We start from the raw sequence: 20,999 nt of genomic DNA, 5'->3' as shown, positions 1-20,999 counted from the left end.
CGGCCTCAGGTAATGTAAAATGCAATGTTTATAGATATTGGGTATCTGTCACGACAGAAAATTCATGACACATTTTGCATAGAAAAATATAGGAAAACACACCATGACAATTCAGACATTTCAATACTTATTCCAGTGAGCAATTTTTTTATTGATGTTTTCATTGTTGGATAGGACAGAGAGAAATGGAGAGAGGAGGGGAAGACAGACAGGGGAAGAGAAAGATAGACACCTGCAGACCTGCTTCAACACCTGTAGGGATATAGGGGCTCGAACCGGAATCCTTACACTCAGTCCTTGTGCTTCACACCATGTGTGCTTAACCTGCTGCGCTACTGTCCGACCCCCAAAACTATTAATATTATTGTTAATAAGGCTGTAGTTGAATGGCAGAGATAGTCAAATGGAAGAGAATAAATAATGGAGAAGCAGATTCACACAAATGTTCATTTCATTTAGGACAAAATTGCCATTATCAGTATAGTGGGCAAAGGATTGTATTTGACAAACAATGATAAATTGATATTGCTTATCTTTAAAAATTTCTAATCATCTTTCCTTATGAGAGAGTTAGTGAGAGAGCAAGAGATCAGAAGACTTCTCCACAATTTATGGTGTTCTATTAGTTTTCCTCTTTCTTGTTTTTAATAAGGTCGTTGAGAATTGAACCTTGGTTTTATGCAGGCAACAAATGAGCTCAACTGTCACCTCCCCAGTTCCACCATGTGATTTTAAAGATTAATAATCTATTCACTTTTGAAATAGTTTAGATATTACAATTTGAAAGAAGCTGAGACCTGACAAAGGTTCATAAGTAAGCAAGCAAAGAAGATAGGCAAGCATTAAGAAACTCAGCAAATAAACAAATACCTTAAATACCTTCTGATAGTTACCATATAATAAAAAGTGACTCACTCTACCTTAGGTGTGGATAAGTGATTCTGAGGTATGATACTGTTGAACTAGACCACTTGTACCTTGCTTAATTACTGTTGATAGACACCTGAATGCTGAATTAATTATTTCATCACTTTCGTAGTTAAATTTCAGAATAAGGGGCTGGGTGGTGGTGCACCTGGTTGAGTGCACATGTTACAATGCACAAGGACCCAGGTTTGAGCCCCCAGTCCCCACCTGCAAGGGGGAAGCTTCACAAGTGGTGAAGCAGTGCTGCAGGTGTCTCTCTGTCTCTCACCCTCTCTACCCCTCCCTTCCCTCTTGATTTCTGACTGACTCTATCCAACAAATAAATAAAGATAATAAATTTAAAAATAAAAAAATTTCAGAATAAGTCATACAAAGTAACAGTGGCATGTATTTGGTCACTTGGTCATTAAGTGACCAAGACTATGTTTTGTATTCCCAACAGTCAACTGGTGTGATTGCAAAGGAGAAAGACCATCCACCTAACTGGAACCTCAACTACCAATAAAGCACTTGTGAAACAAAGCAAAGACAAACACTTGCAGGAGTTAACGCATGTGACAGTGAAGATGGTTAAAGTCGAACCTTTATCCACTGAAGATTTGTCTGCTTGAGCTTATTTTCAAGTTGATCTTGCTCTTCTGGGCTTAGGGGAGCACTTACAAGCACTGTTCCTCCGGTTTCATTTAATTGTTTTAGAATTCCCTGGCGAAGGGGCAACTCTTCCTCCAGTAACTGAAACAGACAAATGCAACGGTGTTTAAAATGAATTCCAGAGCAATTCCAACTGCCTTGTCTTTGCCTGTATTGATTAGTTTATCCGAATGAAGGGATTTGACTGAAGATCCACTGGAACCTCCAGTGCCAACAGCTTTCTACACACACACACACACACACACACACACACACACACACACACACACACACACACACACAGAGAGAGAGAGAGAGAGAGAGAGACCAGAGACTGCTCAGCTCTGGCTTACAGTGGTATGGGGGACTGAACCAGGGACTTTGAGCCTCAAGCATGAAAGTCTTTTGCAGAACAATTATGCTATCCCCCAGCCCTAAATACTTTTTAAAGATTTTTTTTATGTATTCCCTTTTTGTTGCCCTTGTTTTATTGTTGTAGTTATTATTGTTGTTGTTGTTGATGTCGTTGTTGTTGGATAGGACAGAAAGAAGTAGAGAGAGGAGAGGAAGACAGAGGAGGAGAGAAAGATAAGACACCTGCAGACCTGATTCACCGCCTATGAAGCGACTCCCTTGCAGGCGGGGATCCGGGGGCTCGAACCACTATCCTTACGCAGGCCCTTGCGCTTTGCACAACCACCGGATTCCCCCCAGCCCTGAATTTAAATGAATTAAATTTCAATAAAGTGCAAACTCAGCTTTCTAGTCACTTCATGACTTTGCAAACACTCAAAAGGCACAGGCAGCCTGTGACTACGTTCTCAGTCACAGTCTCCGTGTGACAATGCATTTAGGAAAGATGCCCTTTGGAGAATAGAGTGCGTTTCTCTAAGATATTATCATCTTCAAATAAACTTTGGATCCAAAACTTTATTTCCTATCTAAGTATTTAGTGTAATATCTGAAAATTAGCAAGTGTTCAGTATTTGCTTACTTAGTCAAGCAATATTTTAATTTTCCTAACTGATCCTTTGTTTGGGTAGAAATCTCCCGTTGGACAGAAAGAAGTAGTTGACTTTGGCGTCTAATTTGCATGTGCAAACAAAGGAAAATTTGGTAGAGGAGCCATTCCATTCCCATTTGATTGAGTGACCTTGTGAAATGAGGACATTAGCAACCATTTTGGAAGTCTGATAATAAGAGTAAACAAACAGCAGATAAAAAAATTAATATGTCTAATACTTAGCGCAGAACAGGGGAATGAGCAAACGCTAATTTCCCTTTTTCTCTCACCTTCCTTTGAACAATGAAGGTAAAAAGGATCCCAAATAGATCCTTTACCCAAAATGAAAAGCCTGCCAGTGCATCCAATACTCACAATCAGAGCCTGTCAGTCAGCCAGGTGAGGTAATCAGTAATAAGCAGACACCACACTGGGAAGGCCCGAAAAGCTACTTGAATAAGCAGGGCTTCTATTAAACCAACACAGACCAGGAACCAACACAACATCCCCTCCCCCAGAAAACAAAACAAAACAAACAAACAAAAACAACAAATCCCAACAAAATAGGGCTTCAGGCAAGTCAAGTCCAGTGACTTTATTTCCAGGCTAAAGCAGTGGGGAGGCTTTAGCACTTGCATTTTCCCCTACACAATGGGATTCTGATTTCTAAAGATTGTCACCAGTTTTGAAAATAATTCCAGGCAGGGGGGAAGAGCATAAAACAGCTCATATGGACAGTGTGCTGCTTGCCACATACATGGCTCCAGGTTCGAAATTGGCCCCCACTGAACTGAAGAAAGCATCCATACTGTGGTCTCTTTCATTCTCTCTAACTCTGTCTTTATATAAAGACAAAAAAAAAAAAAAAAAAAAAAAAAAACGCCAATCAATGAAATAAGGAAAAAAAAAATAGGAGCAGTGGAACTCTGCAGAAAATCCAAACTCAGTTTCAAATCAGTTTTTTTTGTTGTTGTTCTCATCAGAGCTTCTTAACTCCAAGGTGACTTTTTCAGATACAGAGACAAAGACAGAGACAGAGAAGAGAGGTAACGACACTAGTGCATAGTGAGGTGGGGCTGAGCTCAAGCCTAGGGGACGCACACAACAAAGCAAGAGCACTACTCAGGTGAACTAGCTTGCCAGCCTTCAAATAAGCTCTTAAAGTTTTGCCAAGCAGCACCAGCACCTATGGACACAGGCAGATGTGCACACGCCACGCACGCACTACACATTTATTAGGAAACACCAGGTTAGGCCAAAATAAAGCAGGAAAAATACTTGTGAGGGATTATCAATAACCTAATGAGCAGGGGATCAATTATTAAGTACATAATAAAGAAATTTATATAATTTTTTCCCATAAAAACATTGAAATTACCCCTGGGGGAAATTTCAAAACTATACTCACCTGGACTTGTTCAAGTTTTTCTTTTAGTTGCTGCTCATTTCCAAATTCAAGTGGAATGCTGGTAATGCTGTCTGCTTCTTCCAACCATAAAACAAATTCATTTAAATCTCTTTGAAATTCTGACAAGATATTCTTTTGTTCTTCTAGCCTGGAGAAAAAAGAATAAAAGTGTTATAAACAACACATTGCTCAAACTTTATTATTATTATTATTATTTTGTTGAAGAGAACTGGAAAAAAACTAAACAACAACCACAACATACACTTTCCAGAAAATAAGTAATTTGAAAGATGTTAACAAGAATTTAAGAGAAAATGTAGTCACTTTGAGCAAAGCAATTTCAATGTCTCAAAAATCTCTGAAGTTTTATGACAAAAATTGGTCAAGAAAAAAATTCCAGTTTTTTTTTTTTTGCAAATTGAAATGCCTCAGGCACCTGCAGTGCCACGCATCAGCATGTATCCCACTGATATCAAAATTTTATTTGAAAGTATATGTACACCCATGTATTCATGCCAGCACCATTTACAATAGTTGAGATACAGGAATGACCTAAATGCCCATGGACTGGATAGAAAAGTACTGGGGTGTATACTTAATAAAAACCTTTTCTGTCATTCGAAAGAAGTGCCTTTTGGCATAGAACTTGAGATGACTGTGCTAAGTGAGGTAAAGGAAGGACAAGAAGGGTCCAATGGAAGCATAAGTGAATGAGCGCACACGTTACCATGCACAAGGACCATTGTTCAAGCCCCCATTCCCTACCTGCAGGGGCGAAGCTTCACAAATAGTGAGGCAGAGGTGAGGCCTCTCTCTCTCTTTCCCTCCCACTTGTTCTACATCTCCCCCATTACTCTCAATTTCTCTCTGTGTCTCTATCCAAATAAAGGATAAATAAAAGTGGATATACTTTGAAAATAAATTTAAAGAGACAGAATATAAGGAAAACATTAAATTATTTCAGGCAAAGGCTTACTCGAAGTTACAGCTCATAATCTTGAGTCAGGGAAGTGGAAAGCAGATTTTCAATACTCAACACAAGCTGTGCTAGAGAATATTTTTACTTACAAAAATGTATATACTTTATATTACTCAAGTAACCATATTTATTCTTTTTTTTCTTTATTGAGGGGATTTATGGTTTACAGTCAATAATAAAATACAGTAGCTTGCACATGCATAACATTTCCCAGTTTTCAACATAACAATTCAACCCCATTCTAGGACCTCCTCTGCCATCATGTTCCAGGACCTGAACCCCCATCCTCCCACCCCAGAGTCTTCTACTTTGGTGCAATACACCAAAAACATATTTACTCTTAAGTACAAAAAAGCAGCTGAACAAAAATTATTTTTAAATTTATTTTTATTATTGGATAGAGGCAGAGAGAAATTGAGAGGAGAAAGGGAGATAGGGAGGGAGGGACAAAGAGGGGGGAGAGACCTGCAGCAGTGCTTCACCACCACAAGCTTTCCCTAAAGGTAGGGACCAGGAACTTGAAAATGGGTCCTTGTGCACTGTTGATGTGTGCACTTAAATCAGGTGTGCCACCCACTGCCCCCCCCCCCGATGTCTTTTTTATTAGTGAAAACCAGTTGTTGTGTAGAGGTCTTTCATCCCCACCCTCCCCCTTTGGAGAACCAGGGTCTCATGCATCATGCAGCTAGAGAGAGTGGTTGGGAGAGAGACACCACAGTACTGGAACCTCTCCGGGTGCTCTAAAGCTTTCCTTTTCTGCCAGGCCTAGTTTCTGGGCTGTTTGCCTGACAAGACACACCACTTACTAGGGGGGATTTAATATATTACTAGCCTCTACACCCATGTGTCACCTACACCCATGTGTCACGTATATGACAGCTTTGAAGTGAAGTACACTAGACATATGAGTCATACATATGGGAGTCGGGCTGTAGTGCAGCAGGTTAACTGCAGGTGGCGCAAAGCGCAAGGGCCAGCTTAAGGATCCAGGTTTGAGTCCTGGCTCCCCACCTGCAGGGGAGTCGCTTCACAAGCGGTGAAGCAGGTCTGCAGGTGTCTATCTTTCTCTCCCCATCTGTATCTTCCCCATCTCTCTCCATTTCTCTCTGTCCTATCCAACAACGACGACAACAATAATAACTACAACAAAACAACAAGGGCAACAAAAGGGAATAAATAAATAATAAAAAAGAGTCATACATATAACTATGCAGGTACACACAGCTTTACCACAGTAGAAAAGCAAATTAAGTTGTCTCAGAATCTCAGACTCATTTGTTGTCCTTTGTAATCAAACTTCCAAGAGCTTCAGAAACAGAATTCTATCAACTATTTTTTCCTGCATTGAATGGGATGGCTATGGAATCAATACTATATCCTCTTGATATCTTGTCTTCTTTATGCAGTAGAATGCTTATAGAAATCATGCATGCCGTGTATAATTTAACTTGTGTAATCTCCTGAGTGGACAATATTCAGTTGTATACATAAATATATTCTGGTGGAAGGCATTTGCGTTGCTTCCAATTTGGAACGTCTTGCCAATTTACTTTTATGCTCCAAGTCAACAAATATTGGAGGATTTGCAAACTTCTAGACATTCCTGGGCTTTAGGCTTACAGGAGGCTTTGTTCCATGCCTTGCCTTGAGCATACTACAGTTTAGGAAAGGAAAGAAGCATGTAGCTGCTTACTCTGAGGAGGGATTGTAGATGGGTGAGTGCTTTGTGGGGTGGTGCAGAGAAAATAGCCCATAAAAGAAGGTGTTTTACCTGGATCTTGAAGCATGAAGAGAAAATGTAACTAACACAATGGCCAGGCCTTGAAAAAAAATTCAGTTACATTCCCTACTCAAACCAGATTTAGGTATTGGGTATGCATAATGTCTCCACTCTGCTTAGCTATTTGATGAGTTTGTCTAAATCCGCTCTGGGGGCATGTAAGGATATAGTCTCTTTCCATTCTCAACACAAGAGGTCGTAGAGAGACCCACATCACGTGATGAGATACCACGGAAACCCAAATCCTATCTTGCTACCACTGCACTCAGTGGTCTTCTACTGCTTCTACTGGTTAACAGTAAAATCCAGTCACCTCAGCGGCCTAACAAGGTATTTATTGGTCTACTATGTCCAATATGGTAGGTGGTAGAGCACTCAGGATAATGTAAGGTGAGAACTGAGATGGGCCCTGCATGTTAAAAACATATCTGGTACACCTGCATGTTAGCTGTCAGGCTCAGGCAAAAACTAGTAAAGTCACGGGCCCCTTGGAATATACCTAAAATAGACCTACTAGCTTTTTCCAAAATGGAGACCCTAAACCGTCATTTGCAATGTTCCAGCCTTTAGGTTCATGATTAGACAACAATTTGTTCTGCACTATATCTTAAGTCTTTTTCAACCACCAGGTTCCAGATGCTACCATGATGCCAACTTGACTTTCCCTGGGCAGACACTCCTATCAATGTGTCCTGGAGCCCTGCCTACACAGACCCTTGCCCCAATAGGGAAAAAAAAAAGAGAGAGACAGGCTTGGAGTATGGATCGACCTGGCAACACTTTTGTGCAGCGGGGAAGCAATTACAGAAGCCAGACCTTCCACCTTTTGTACCCCATAATGATCCTGGGTCCATACTCCCAGAGGGATAAAGAATAGGAAAGCTATCAGGGGAGGGGATGGGATATGGAATTCTAGTGGTGGGAATTGGGTGTTGTACCCCTCTTATCCTATGGTCTTGTCAATATTTCCGTTTTATAAATAAAAATTATATAAATAAAAAGACATACCTGTGACCAGGGTGGTCAGTGGTGCACCCGGTTTAGCTCACATAATACCATGCACAAGGGCCCAGATTTAAACCCCCAGTTCCCACCTGTGGCAGGAGCAAAGTCAGGCCTGCTGTATGGCACAGCCCCAGCAGGCTAGGGCTAACTGCAAAGCGGGGAGTCCTGGACTGAACTGAAGGTATTTTTCCTTACATTGATAACTTAAAGATTTATTAACTATTGAAAATACATAAATAATACCTGAGGACAATGGTGCAAAAATAAAAATTATAAAAGAAAACACATCCAAATTGAGACTTAGTGCAAAAAAATGATCTCTATATTTTCTATTTGATTTGGTTGTGAACCAAGAAAATAACACAGACATTTATAAAACAGGTTAAAATACCTCATTAGCACTTTTCATATCATGTGTTGGTTGAAATAGGGATATTATATATTGGGCCAAACAAAATATATTCATAGAGAGGCAAGAAATAGAACTCCTGGAATTCACATAGCATTGGAGACCAAGGGTAAAGCAGCATTGTGTGTGTGTGTGTGTGTGTGTGTGTGTGTGTGTGTGTGTGTGTGTGTGTACTGGTTTTACCTGCTTGTAATTTCAAATGACAACTAGAAAAATATCATATTATGAATGTGGCTCACACTGTTTTCCAGCTGAACACTGATCAAATTCTCCTCTTGGGACCCATATTGCATTTTTTCAGAAACACCAAATGGGTTTCTTAAGCTGTTGCATTTACTAGTCAACCAAGAAGACCCCCCCCCCCCCCCCGCAAGTGCCATTCTTCTGTTCTCCCTCTCCTTTTATCTCTCTCAGAAATCTGCACGGCTCTGGTTTACAGTAGTGCTTGGGCTTGAACCTGGGAACTTAAAATTTAAGGCAAGAAAGTCTTTTGCAAAACAATTCTGCTGTCTCCCCTACCTTCTTTTACTTTATTTCTTAAATTGACAAGCTTTAAGGTTTGATTCTTTCCTATTATATCCTAGGTAGTTAAGCTTCCTAAGGGCAAGAATTTCTATTTATTATTATTATTTTTATTGGAAATCGAGAAGGAAGGGGGAGGGATAGAGAGGAAGAGAGACACTTGCAGAGCTGCTTCACCACTTGTGAAGCTTTCCCCCTGTAGCTGGGAACACGGGACTCAAACCTGGGTCCTTGCAGATTGTAATATGTGCGCTCAACCAGGTGTGCCACCACCTGGCCCAAGGGGAAGGATGTGTATTTTTTTAAATTTTATTTATAAAAAGGAAACACTGACAAAACCATATGATAAGAGGGGTACAACTCCACATAATTCCCACCACCAGAACTCCGTATCCCATCTCCTCCCTTGATAGCCTTCCTATTCTTTAACCCTCTGGGAGTATGGATCCAAGGTCATTGTGGGATGCAGAAAGTGGAAGGTCTGGCTTCTGTAATTTCTTCCCAGTGAACACGGACATTGACAGGTCAATCCATACTCCCAGCCTGCTTCTCTCTTTCCTTAGTGAGGTGGGGCTCTGGGGAAGCAGAGCTCCAGGACAAATTGGTGGGGTCATCTGCCCAGGGAAGTCTGGTTGGCATCATGCTGGCATCTGGAACCTGGTGGCTGAAAAGACAGTTAACATATAAAGCCAAACAAGTTGTTGACTAATCATGAACATAAAGGCTGGAATAGTGCAGATGAAGAGATGGGGGTCCTCCATTTTGTAGATAGCTAGTAGGCCTATTTTAGTTATACTCCAAAGGGCCTGTGGCTATACTAGTTTTTTTTTTTCCCTGAGCCTGAAATCTGATATGCAGGTGGATCCAAGTTATTGTCTGGGGAGATGATGTCATGGCTGGAAAAAGGACCAGAAAGCTGCATTAGGGAAGAGAGTAGCTCCCAAATATGGGAAAGGTATATAAATATTGTTGACTGTAAACCCCACTGACTTGATGTGATCTGGGGCCCATAGTCAGCTTAGGAGCCTATGTGACCTCTGCATCCCTGTAGAGAACTTCTATTTTTTAAAAAAACATTTTATTTTAAGGGAAGTGAGACACAGAGAGAATGACCAGAGCACTGTTCAGCTCTGGGTTATGGTGGTACTGGGACTTAAAGCCTCAGGCATTAAAGTCTTTTGCAGAACCATTATGCTGTCTTCTGAGCCCAAGGATTTCTGTTTTATTTTTGATATAAACCTGTATCTTGGAACAATGCTTTCCATGGGCCAGAAGCATGGTATGTATGTGAAATAGCTCTTTTTTCGGTAGTGTGCTGCTTTGCCATGTATATGACTTAGGTTTGGGCCCAGGCACCAAAGCACTGAAGGAATCTTGGGTGTTCTGGGGTCTAGGTCTCTCTCTCTCTCTCTCTCTCTCTCTCTCCCACTCTCTCTCCCTCTAATTCTCTCCTTAGAAGAAATCAGCTCATGCTCATTATTTCACACTTACACAAATAGAAAACTTTTCCCACCAGCACATTCCCTCCCTCCACCCTCTCTTTCTTTTTCTTTGATTTTACCACCAGAACTATCTCTGGAGTTCTGTATCTGCACAATTCCTCTGCTCCTGGTGGACTCTTTTATTCTTCTCCTTTTTGTTTCGATATATGTACAGAGAGAAAAGGAGAGACACCACAACACTTCACTGCATGTGACATTACTCTTTTGTGTGTTAAGGTGGCGGAGGCTCAGCCTTGGTCCTCGCACATGCCGATATGTGTGCCGATTCCAGACCCCCACCACTATTTTCATCTTGCATGCATTTCTGTTTAAACATAATCTTTCTCATTCTTTGCAATACTGATTCTGGAAACGTGGTATAATTGACTCACCAACATGCACTATCAGATTCAGGAAATAAACAACAACTTCAGTTGCACCAAGAGATTAAATACCATCCATGCTGGTGGGTTAGCGCTGGGAAGGCAGTGAATTGAACTGTGGTGTTATTTGTCTGAGAAACAATCGTAATTTACTCATCATTACTCTCCCATTCCTCTGCCAGATGCACAGAAAATAAAATACATGGGTATTTGTGGCATTATTCCTCAAACTTCACTTCAAAGTAACCAGCATCTCTCCCCACACAATATCACCCTCTGAGTTACCAGAGTGCTAGCATAGCAGTAATTTGGAGGATTTCCCTAAATTTCTGAAGGCTTTGTTGGACTTCATTCTGAAGTGAACGTGGCTGGGTCCGCAGAGATCGTGCAGCCTGCCCTTTCAGTGAAGTCCAAGGGATAGTAGGAATAGCTTTTTCAAAAAGTCTTTGAAGGTAGTCACGGTTTACATTTACTTTCTTACTTATTGTATAGAAACAGAGAAATGGAGAGGGAGGAGGGGTAGAGAGTGACAGAGAAAGAGAGACACCTGCAACACTGTGTCACTATTCTTCAAGCCACCCCCCTCACACACACTCCTGCAGATGGGGCCTGGGGCTTGAACCCAAAACCTTGTGTTTCATAACCTGTGCACTCTACCAGAAGATGCCTCACCACCAGGTCCCAGGATATGCAGATTTTGAATGCATGAAATGCAGGTTCCCACAACATCCCACCACAGATGTAATAACCAAGCTTACATGGTTGCCCCTATATTGCTGGTTATTTTGACTTAAAACATTGCTGTTCTTAATGCAGCGGGAGAACGTTGCTATATTCAGTTTGGAGTCACATGCCGGGCTGGCTTCACGGGCGGTAGAGAGACGACCAAGGACTCATGGCTGAGCTGGGAAGCAGTATCTCGTTGATTAATCAGATACATCGCCTTTTATGCATCTCTTCACCGGAAGTGGCAAGGGAAAGGAAAATGACTAGGAGAGGGGGCGGAGCAAAAAAAAAAAGAGCGCGAACAGAACATAGAAAGCTTCCATCTAACCAGTGGGGATGAAACCAATACCCTGCAGGCAGGGTGGGACCCAGGTAAAACAGTGATTATGTAAATAGACCACATCGAAAGTAATACAAGTGAACCTAATGTGATGATCAAAACAGGTCTTATAAGCAGAATTTAGAAGCATACCAACAGTCATGAATGAGTATTGTCATCAGTGATATACAACTGATGCTTGAGCTCATTTTGCATTCATAGAATCAATGAGGATATGGCACTGATTTCTGTGGAATCCATGTTTGGGTACACGAGTTTATGCCAATTGCAAACATGTCAGGCCCTGTCGTGCATGTAAAATAAGGCTGCCTGTAGCTGGTAGCACTGAGGGACTTGAGAAAAACGAGAGGAGGATCAGGAGATGAAGCTGGGGAGGCGGCTGGAGGCTGGGTTATGGAAGCACCTATAAAATCTGATTTTGATCTGCAGGTGAAGAACTAAAGATTTTGAGTAGCGAATACATTTGTTTATCAGACACTCCTGCTGGGTACTCTTTGAAAGATGGAGAGGGGCATGAATGGCGATCGAGACAAGAAACTGAGAAATCAATTATGTGATTATCACAACATGCTGGGCAACAAAGGTGTGAATGTCAAAATTATGAAGACACACCAAGGGAAAAGAAGACAGAGCAAGAGTGACGTGTACAAAGAGATTCAACAGGACCTGTGGATCAAAGGCCACAGAAGAATATCAACAGCTGGGGACTACTGAGCAATTACCACAAGACAACTGATGAGTTCGGTACCAAGTTCCTGTAGAACTACCACAAGATGGATGCTTCATTCACACATGGAAGAAACTGGATTAGCAGCTTCCAGTTTTAAGCCATGGGAGTACAGAGTCAGCCTATCATATCTGCTGGAGGAGTGTTTCTGCCTTCTATAGCTGAGGAGATGAAATTTACTCAGCCGGAAGCAGATTTAATCATCTAAGATGTTTAGGGAAATTTATTAGATGAACTTGGAGAAATGTCTATTCAGATCTTTGACTCATTTTTAAATTGGATAATTTGGTATTTTGCCAAACTGTATAAATTCTTCACATATTTTTGCTAATAACCTGATTTGTTTTATGATTAGCAAATATGTTTTCCCCATTCACTGGGTAACTATCTCATTTTGATGGTTTCCTCAGTTGTGCAAAAGCTTCGAGATTTGACCTTTGATTGTCCTGATTTTTTTCTCTTGTTCTTGAAGTATAACTATAAAAGTCAAGGTGCTAATCTTCTATTTTTCTTCTATATAATGTGTATATTCAAGTACAATATTCAAGTCTTTAATCTATGTGTTACATTTTCTGTATGGTAGAGAAGAGGTATACTTTCACCATCATTAATATTTGTGTCACCACTATTGCTTCACCACACTAGGTCATTCTCTCTCTCTCTCTCTCTCTGTGTGTGTGTGTGTGTGTGTGTGTGTGTGTGTGTGTGTGTCTTTCTTTACAGACAGAAAGAGAGGGATAGTCCACAATTTGTTTGGCTTTATATGTTAAATCAATTTTCAGCCACAAGGTTCCAGATGCTACCATGATGCCAAACGGACTTCCCTGGGCAGACGACCCCACTAGTGTGTCCTGGAGCCCCACTTCCCCAGACCGCTACCCCACTAGGGGAAGAGAGAGACAGCCTGGGAGTATGGATTGACCTGCCAACGCCCATGTTCAGCGGGGAAGCAATAACAGACGCCAGACCTTCCACCTTCTGTACCCCATAATGATCTGGGCCCATACTCCTAGAGGGATAAAGAGTAGGAAAGCTATCAGGGGAGGAGATTGGATATGGAGTTCTGGTGGTGGGAATTGTGTAGAGTTGTACCCCTCTTATCATATGGTTTCGTCAGTGTTTCCTTTTTATAAATAAAAGTTAAAAAAAAAAAGAGAGAGAGAGGGATAGGAAGGGGACAGCACAGCACCACGGCTTCTCCCAATGCATCACGGCTGGGCTGGAAACTGGTTCACAAGCATGGCAAAGCAGGCACACTATCCATGCAGGCTATTTTCTCAACCTTAAACTCATTCTTTTGACTGTTGAAAAGATAAGAGTTTAATAGGCACGTGCAAAGATTCAAAATCACTGCTTGCTAAGGAAATGCACATTAAAATCACAGTCTCATCTCCTCCCAGTTAGAATGGCTAGCATCTAAAAGACAAGAAGTAACGCACATCAGCGAGGATGTGGGAGAAAGGGAGCACTTGCCCACTGTCAATGGGTTTGTAAGTTGGTGCAATCACTCAGGAGGATAGTGTGGGGGATCCTCAAGGGACTACAAAGGTCAAACTACCAACTGATCCAGCTACCCGTTTCCCTGTATTTATCTGAAGAATTCGAAGATGCTACCCTGAAAAGACAAACCTACTACTCTGCTCGCTGCAGGATTATTAACAACAGTCAAGCTATGAAAATAACCTCAGTGCCAGATGGAAATTTCAAGATGATGTGGTCTACATATCAAATGGAAACTTCTTCCCAAGAAACATGAAATCTTGACATTTCTGTCAACATGGGTGGGCCTGGAGGGGTTTGTGCAGAAGTCACACTGTGAAAGATAAATACTATGATGATTTCTTATACATATACATATATATATATATACATATGCATTATGTATGCATACATAAAATATATGTACAAACAAAAATATACTTTTAAAAAAAATCATCTTTATTTATTTATTATATAGAGACAGGTAGAAATTGAGAGGGAAGGGGGTGATAGAGAAGGAGAGAGACCGAGAGATACCTGCAACCCTGCTTCACCACTTGCAAAACTTTCCCCCTGCAGGTGGGGACCGGGGGATCGAACCTGGAGCCTTGTGCACTGTAATATGTGTGCTCAAGATGCGCCACCACCCGGCCCCCACAAAAATATAATCTTAAGATACAGAGAACAGTACTGAATTGGAGAGCATTGCTGGTGACTAGGAGGTTAAAGGGAGAGGAGTTAACTATATGGTAACACATGAAAACCAGACTTTTTTTGGTGATCAAATAAATAGTATTCACAGATGTCAAAATATAAAGTTGTATATCTACAACTTCTATAAACCAATTTGTGTGGTCCAGGACGTGGCACAATGGATAAGGCATTGGACTCTCAAGCCTGAAGTCTTTAGTTCACTCCCTGGCATCACATGTACCAGAGTGATGTCTGGTTCTTTCTCTCTCTCTTATATTTCTTATTAATAAATAAATCAAATATAAAAATAAATCAATTTGCTTCAGTAAAGGTGTAAAAGAACTACCCAATCAAGACAGTGTCGATATACTTATTTGCTGTGACTGAGGTTTATATAGTTAAATCAACTCCACAAAAATTCTGAGACTATATTTTTCATTTACTATTCAACTGTATTTTCTTACATCATTGACCACTAAGTGAAAACCTGATTTTTTTTGTTGTTGTTATTGATGTTGTTCGTTGTTGGATATGACAGATAGAAAGGGAGAGAGGGGAAGACAGGGGGAGAAAAAGATAGACCCCTGCAGACCTGCTTCACCGCCTGTGAAGCGACCCCTTGCAGATAGGGAGCTGGGGCTCAAACCGGGATCCTTACGCTGGTCCCTGAGCTTTGTGCCACCTGTGCCTAGCCCACTGTGCTACCGCCGAACTCCTGAAAACCTGATTTTTAAGGATCTTAATAACAAGCCATCCACAAATATAACATTTATTTCACTATTTTTTCTGTTGTTAGGAATTTCGTTTAGCTCTATTGATAATTTTTCACTAGATCAAATGACCTTACAACAAACATATTTGTTTGTGCATTTATCTCTCACACATCTAATTGTCCTGCAAAAAAAATAAATGATGACAAATAGGAATACTAAGAATTGATGTGAAAATTGCTAAGGTTCTTTGAATGCTGGCTGCCAGGGCACTCAGACACTTATACCAACAGATAAATACTTGTCCCATCACTTTACCATTGCTGAGCATTATGATTTATATACCTGATAGAAGAAATATCATTTCCCATAAATTCTGTTTACATTTTTAATAGTAGAAAAGTTGAAAAATTGTACTTATGTGTGTATATTTGTCATTTCTGTCTCTACTGTCAATTTTCAGTTATACCTATTGTTCACATTTCCTGAATCCTTTGTAAAACCTTTTCCCACATTATTTTAAAGATTTATGGAGATTACTTTTTTCCAACTTCCCTTTTAACCTTTAGTTTTTCTACTTTCCTCTAAATAATATTTTTATTGATTTAATTTATTTTCCCTTTCTCTATTAAATAATTTCTGTCATTAGCACTATTCTGAAAGCTGTAAGCATTCAACATTTGTACATTCCTTTAGATGCCTTTGTGGATCAAGTCATAACACACAGACACAGACACACAGACACACACACACACAGACACACACACACACACACAGACACACACCTGGATGGGATTACAATATAATGATAATGCAAAATGACTTTCATGCCTTAGGGTCTAACGTCCCAGCTTCAACCACAGCATGATCAGAAGCCAGAGCTAAACAATGCTCTGGATAAAACAAAACAAAATAAAATAACATAGTGCTTAATCATATATATAGTTAAGTATCTATCCTTGAAACATTTTCCAGAAATTAACATTTTGCTCACCACAATCCAATCTCCATTGATTGCTGCTAGGTTCTCCATATTTCAGTTTTATACATAATAAGGCTGTTTGCTGATATGCACTAGGTTTTCATGATAGTAATTCATGACATTGACAACCACAGATTTTAAATACATGCAATTTCTGACAGGGTCGCCCTTTTCTGTACCTTAGCTATTCGAATTTATGTAATATGATGATCATTTAGACAGAAAACATAATGCACCACATGCACCAGATAATTTGATAGAGATTTCATTAAGTCAATAAATTAATTTGGGAAGAAATGCTATTTCTCCAGCACAAGTTTGCTGAATGTTCAGTATCTACAATTCCTCCTAATACTGAGGAGTATCAAGTATTCATAATTCCCTGCACATAATTAAGCACATTTTCTCATTAACTTTCAACATCAGTTTGAAAGACTCGTATATGATTTTATAGACATTAACTGTACACTGACTTGGAAGAGTCTCAAAAACTCCCAGATATAATAATTCATCTCTGAAAAAGAAAAAAAATATCTTGGGGCTAAGCTATCTGCCATAAACTTTCCTTTTTATTATTTATTTATCCCCTTTTGTTGCCCTTGTTGTTTTTTATTGTTGTAGTTATTGGTGTCGTAGTTGTTGGGTAGGACAGAGAGAAATGGAGAGAGAGAGAAATGGAGAGAGGAGGGGAAGACAGAGAGAGGGAGAGAAAGATAAACAGCTGCAGACCTGCTTCACCGCTTGTGAAGCAGCTCCCCTGCAGGTGGGGAGCCCGGGGTGTCTAACCGGGATCCTTACACCGGTCCCTGTGCTTTGTGCCACTTGCACTTAACCCGCTGCGCTACTGCCCGATTCCCCAACTTTCCTTTTTATATGATGGGTATGGGAAACTCTTTTTTCCTGGCAATTTAATTTTTGAAAAAGTTGAGCATTTTTTTAAACAGGAAAACAGCTGGCCATCATTTCTTGTGTAAGTTTGTTTTTTATATACTTTGGAAAAAAATATACCTAAAGACCACTGGGACCTTGTTATAATCTGCTTTTTCAAGCCCATGTGTTTTCTGAAATTTCAAAAGCCTCCATTTGAGGTTCTAAAAGCTACAATTTGAATTTATGTATTCAGATGATTGCAGAAAAGTGCAGGAATGCAGTTAGCATTTCCAGGCTTGTCTCTTGACAGAGCAGTTTAAATGTGCTTTATATTGGCTTTCATCACACACAGTGTTATTTCTTTGTTTACCTACTTGTGCAGTGTTTATGGTAGGATTTATTCAGGCATGTGGTAGTAATAATAATGAATGGGGTAGTTAACATTATCCATCTGCAATTAAGTGCTAAATATTTTACTTTTAGAGGCAGTTCAATACATTTAGCTTTTTTTTTTTTTTTAAAGAATGGCTTCTGTTTGAAATATTGGCACTAGTGCAGTTTACATTATAAATGCTCAAACCACAGTTGATGGAAGCATGTATTATGATAAGGAGAGAGTAGGAAGAGGTACTAATGTGCTGCTAAATTTAGTGAATCTTAACATTAACTTTTTTTTTGCCTCCAGGGTTATCACTGGGGGCTCAGTGACTGCACCAGGGATCCACTGCTCCTGGAGGCCATTTTCCCCATTTTTGTTAGCCTTGTTATTACTGTTAATTGGTATTCCTATTGGATAGGACAGAGAGAAATTGAGAGAAGAGGGGAAAACAGAGGGGGGAGTGAAAAAGACACCTGCAGAACTGCTTCACAGCTTGTGAAGCGACCCCTCTGCAGGTGGGGAGCTGGGGCTCTAACAGGGATCCTTAAGCTGGTCCTTGCACTCTATTCCATGTGCGCTTAACCCGCTGTGCTACCGCTTGGCTCCCAACATTAGCTCTTAACAAACATCTTCAATGGCTGTTCTTATGGTATAAGAAAATGACTGGCAAGTCCTATGGCTTAATTTTTAAGGCAAAGAATCTACCAAGAGTTCCAGGCCATACCCTACATAGTTTTAAACAAATCAGCTTTTTACAATGGCCTTGCTAATATTTCCAGTGAAGAACTTAAGCCCCAGTAGCCACATACACCTTACATGCCCAACACAAATACAAAGTCATAGTCTAAATGAAAAGACCTACTCCAAGATTTAATCTCACTTTAATATAGGAACTTTTGGGAACTACAGCTAGAACCTCTCCATATCTAAATGCTCAATCCATCCATTTGTTTTGTGCAGACAAGTGTCAAATTATGTAATACAGAGGTTATTCACTTACTACTACTACTACTTTACCACTATAACAGGACACTTCTCCACTCTGGCTTATGGTGGGTGGTGCTGATCATTGAATCTAGTATGAAAGTCTTTTTGCTTAAGCATTATGCTGTCTCCTCCCCAGCCCTAGATGTTCAAATGATGGCATTTATGCTTTCATATTTAGTGTTATTACTGTGGACACATTCTTCACATGCATCTTCAGCACTGGACTTGCCACCAAGATGGGTGCACTTTCCACAAGGTGGCGTTCTCACTTCCAGCTGGTGGCCTGAGGTAGAGCACTGCTGAGGCCATGTTCCACAGTGAGACTTTCCTCCAGGCAAAGGGCAATACTGGGTGACGCCTCAGTGGACTCTGCGCTACTGCAGCAGATCCCAGGGGGTCAGCATGGGTGGGTGGGGGAGCAGAGAGTCCCTATGACGGAACTGGGTGATTGGTGGAGGGTGTACTGACTCCTAGTGTGGGGAGATGAGAAGGAAATGGACGCTCATGACAATAACAATTCTGTAAATTAATCTTCCTTCAATAAAGCAATACTGAAGTTGGTCTTCTAAGCCCCCAACATAAATTTACATAATGTAAGAGACTTTCATGTCATGTAGAGGCTATTTTTTTTCTTTCTTTCTTTCTTTCTTTCTTTCTTTCTTTCTTTCTTTCTTTCTTTCTTCCTTTATTTTCTTTCCCAGTGCCGTATTGTCCACAAGTTCAATAATGTAACCACTAATTGGAGCTGCTTTTAAGACTATTTTCTCAAGTTTTTTTTACAATGGAAACCAATTCTTGAAACTGTGGTGTCATATCTAAGTCAATCTCCAGTTTTGTTAACTTGTTTTCTTCCTGTATTTTGATATTCTTCTTTGTATAATATTTATTTATTTATTTATTTTCCCTTTTGTTGCCCTTTTTATTGTTGTTGTTATTATTGATGTTGTCGTTGTTAGCTAGGACAGAGAGAAATGGAGAGAGGAGGGGAAGACAGAGGGGGAGAGAAAGATAGACACCTGCAGACCTGCTTCACCGCCTGTGAAGCGACTCCCCTGCAGGTGGGGAGTCAGGGCTTAAACCATGATCCTTCCACCGGTCCTTGCGCTTCACACCACGTGTGCTTAATCCGCTGCGCTACAGCCCGACTCCCCTATTTTGGTCTTTTATCAAGGGACTTTTTCAATCAATCAAAATAAGCATCAACTGATATTAAACCAATTGGCTTTTCCCAGTTAAGTTTATTGTTTGGAGTGAAATAAAACAGATAAGGAAAACAACATCACTCAAATTAAGATGTAGCATGTCACTACTCATGCCCTTTTAGACAACATTTTTGGAATTATAACCCAGGTATCCAACCTGGTTTTAAACAACTAGGCTTCACATCCATGTCCACTTACATGCCTTAGTTATACAATTAAACATGTGCTCATTTTGCCTAAAGATCATGTTTTATTGAAATGAGGTGCCATTGTGAGGGCAAACTGATCCAACGCTTCTCAGACATAGATGCTTCAATAGCAAGGCAGAGATTTGCCACTTCTGGGTGGTGTGGACACTGAGGAGGGAGACTGCACAGTTTAACAGTGGGGATTACTGGAAGGAAAAAGCAGCAGACACTGAAGTCTTCTGAGTTACTTTCCGAGTGCATGAAATTAAACAAGGTGGTTAACCTTCTCTAAGCCAGTTTCTTCACTTTAAAAATGTGACAAGAAGTACTTCATAGCACAAGTGTGTGCATTACATTTGTAAACCCAGCTCTAGTTTCATGTTTCATGAATTCAGTCTTTACCCAAATGGCAGAGCAAATATATTTCTTCTGAGTCTAAATACTGAATGCTCTCTTTATCTCATAACTTTTCTATAAGGCCCAACAGAGAGTTCCAGGTTCATCTGATACATTCCCTGCCTCTGATGAGTTATCTGACACTTTTCTTTAGAACTTTTGGTTCTTTGCAGTGGAAAACAGGATCTTCAGCATCATTCGTGATATACAGGAAACTCCAAAGAACAAAACTATGGGATACACAGCTATTTACAAATACAGCTGCAGTGTCCCTCAGTGTCTATAATGGAGTGGCTCCAGGAGCTCTGTAGATAGAAAAATTCGAGAATGCTAAATTCTTTCATATAAAAATAGGTTGTGGCATACCTGGTTGGGCATAGAGGTCCTGTGCACAAGGACCCAACTTTAGCCCCCAGTCTTTACCTGCAGAGCAGTGCTCATGAGCAGTGAAGCAGTGCTGCAGGTCTCTCTCCCTTCCTCTCTCTCTTTCTCCCTCTCTCTCTTCTCTCTCTCTCTCTTTGATGAGTGTTGCTAGTTCTATTTCTCTATGCTCACAAGCTCCCTTGACAAACTTTATTAGGGGGTTGGGTCAAAATGAGACCGACTAAAATGAGACTGGATGGAATTGCTTTCTCCTTGATAAGCATGCAGGGTTTCCATGCCTTAAACAGTTACTGAGAGACTACTAGAGGCTCTGGAAAATGGCAGCCATCCCTGACCTCATGCAGCCGACCTCTACCAGTGAGGAGACAGGCAATAGACAAGAGAAAGAAGTGCCATACACACGGGGACA

The 20,999-nt window shown here is 40.5% G+C and overlaps 1 protein-coding gene across 7 annotated transcripts in view; it reads right to left on the bottom strand.

The window, feature by feature from the left end:
* DMD (dystrophin) overlaps positions 1 to 20,999 on the bottom strand; it is a 2,449,111-nt gene that overhangs the window by 911,344 nt on the left and 1,516,768 nt on the right. For all 7 annotated transcript variants that reach the window (XM_060182733.1, XM_060182732.1, XM_060182735.1 and 4 more), the window contains 2 exons: positions 3,969 to 4,116; positions 1,510 to 1,659 (listed from right to left, as the gene is read on the bottom strand). In XM_060182733.1, the coding sequence (XP_060038716.1) occupies positions 1,510 to 1,659; positions 3,969 to 4,116 (298 nt within the window). The remainder of the gene's footprint in view (positions 1 to 1,509; positions 1,660 to 3,968; positions 4,117 to 20,999) is intronic.

Source organism: Erinaceus europaeus, chromosome X (assembly GCF_950295315.1).
Source record: "Erinaceus europaeus chromosome X, mEriEur2.1, whole genome shotgun sequence".
Lineage (NCBI taxonomy): Eukaryota > Metazoa > Chordata > Mammalia > Eulipotyphla > Erinaceidae > Erinaceus > Erinaceus europaeus.
This window is presented reverse-complemented; position numbering and strand designations above follow the sequence as displayed.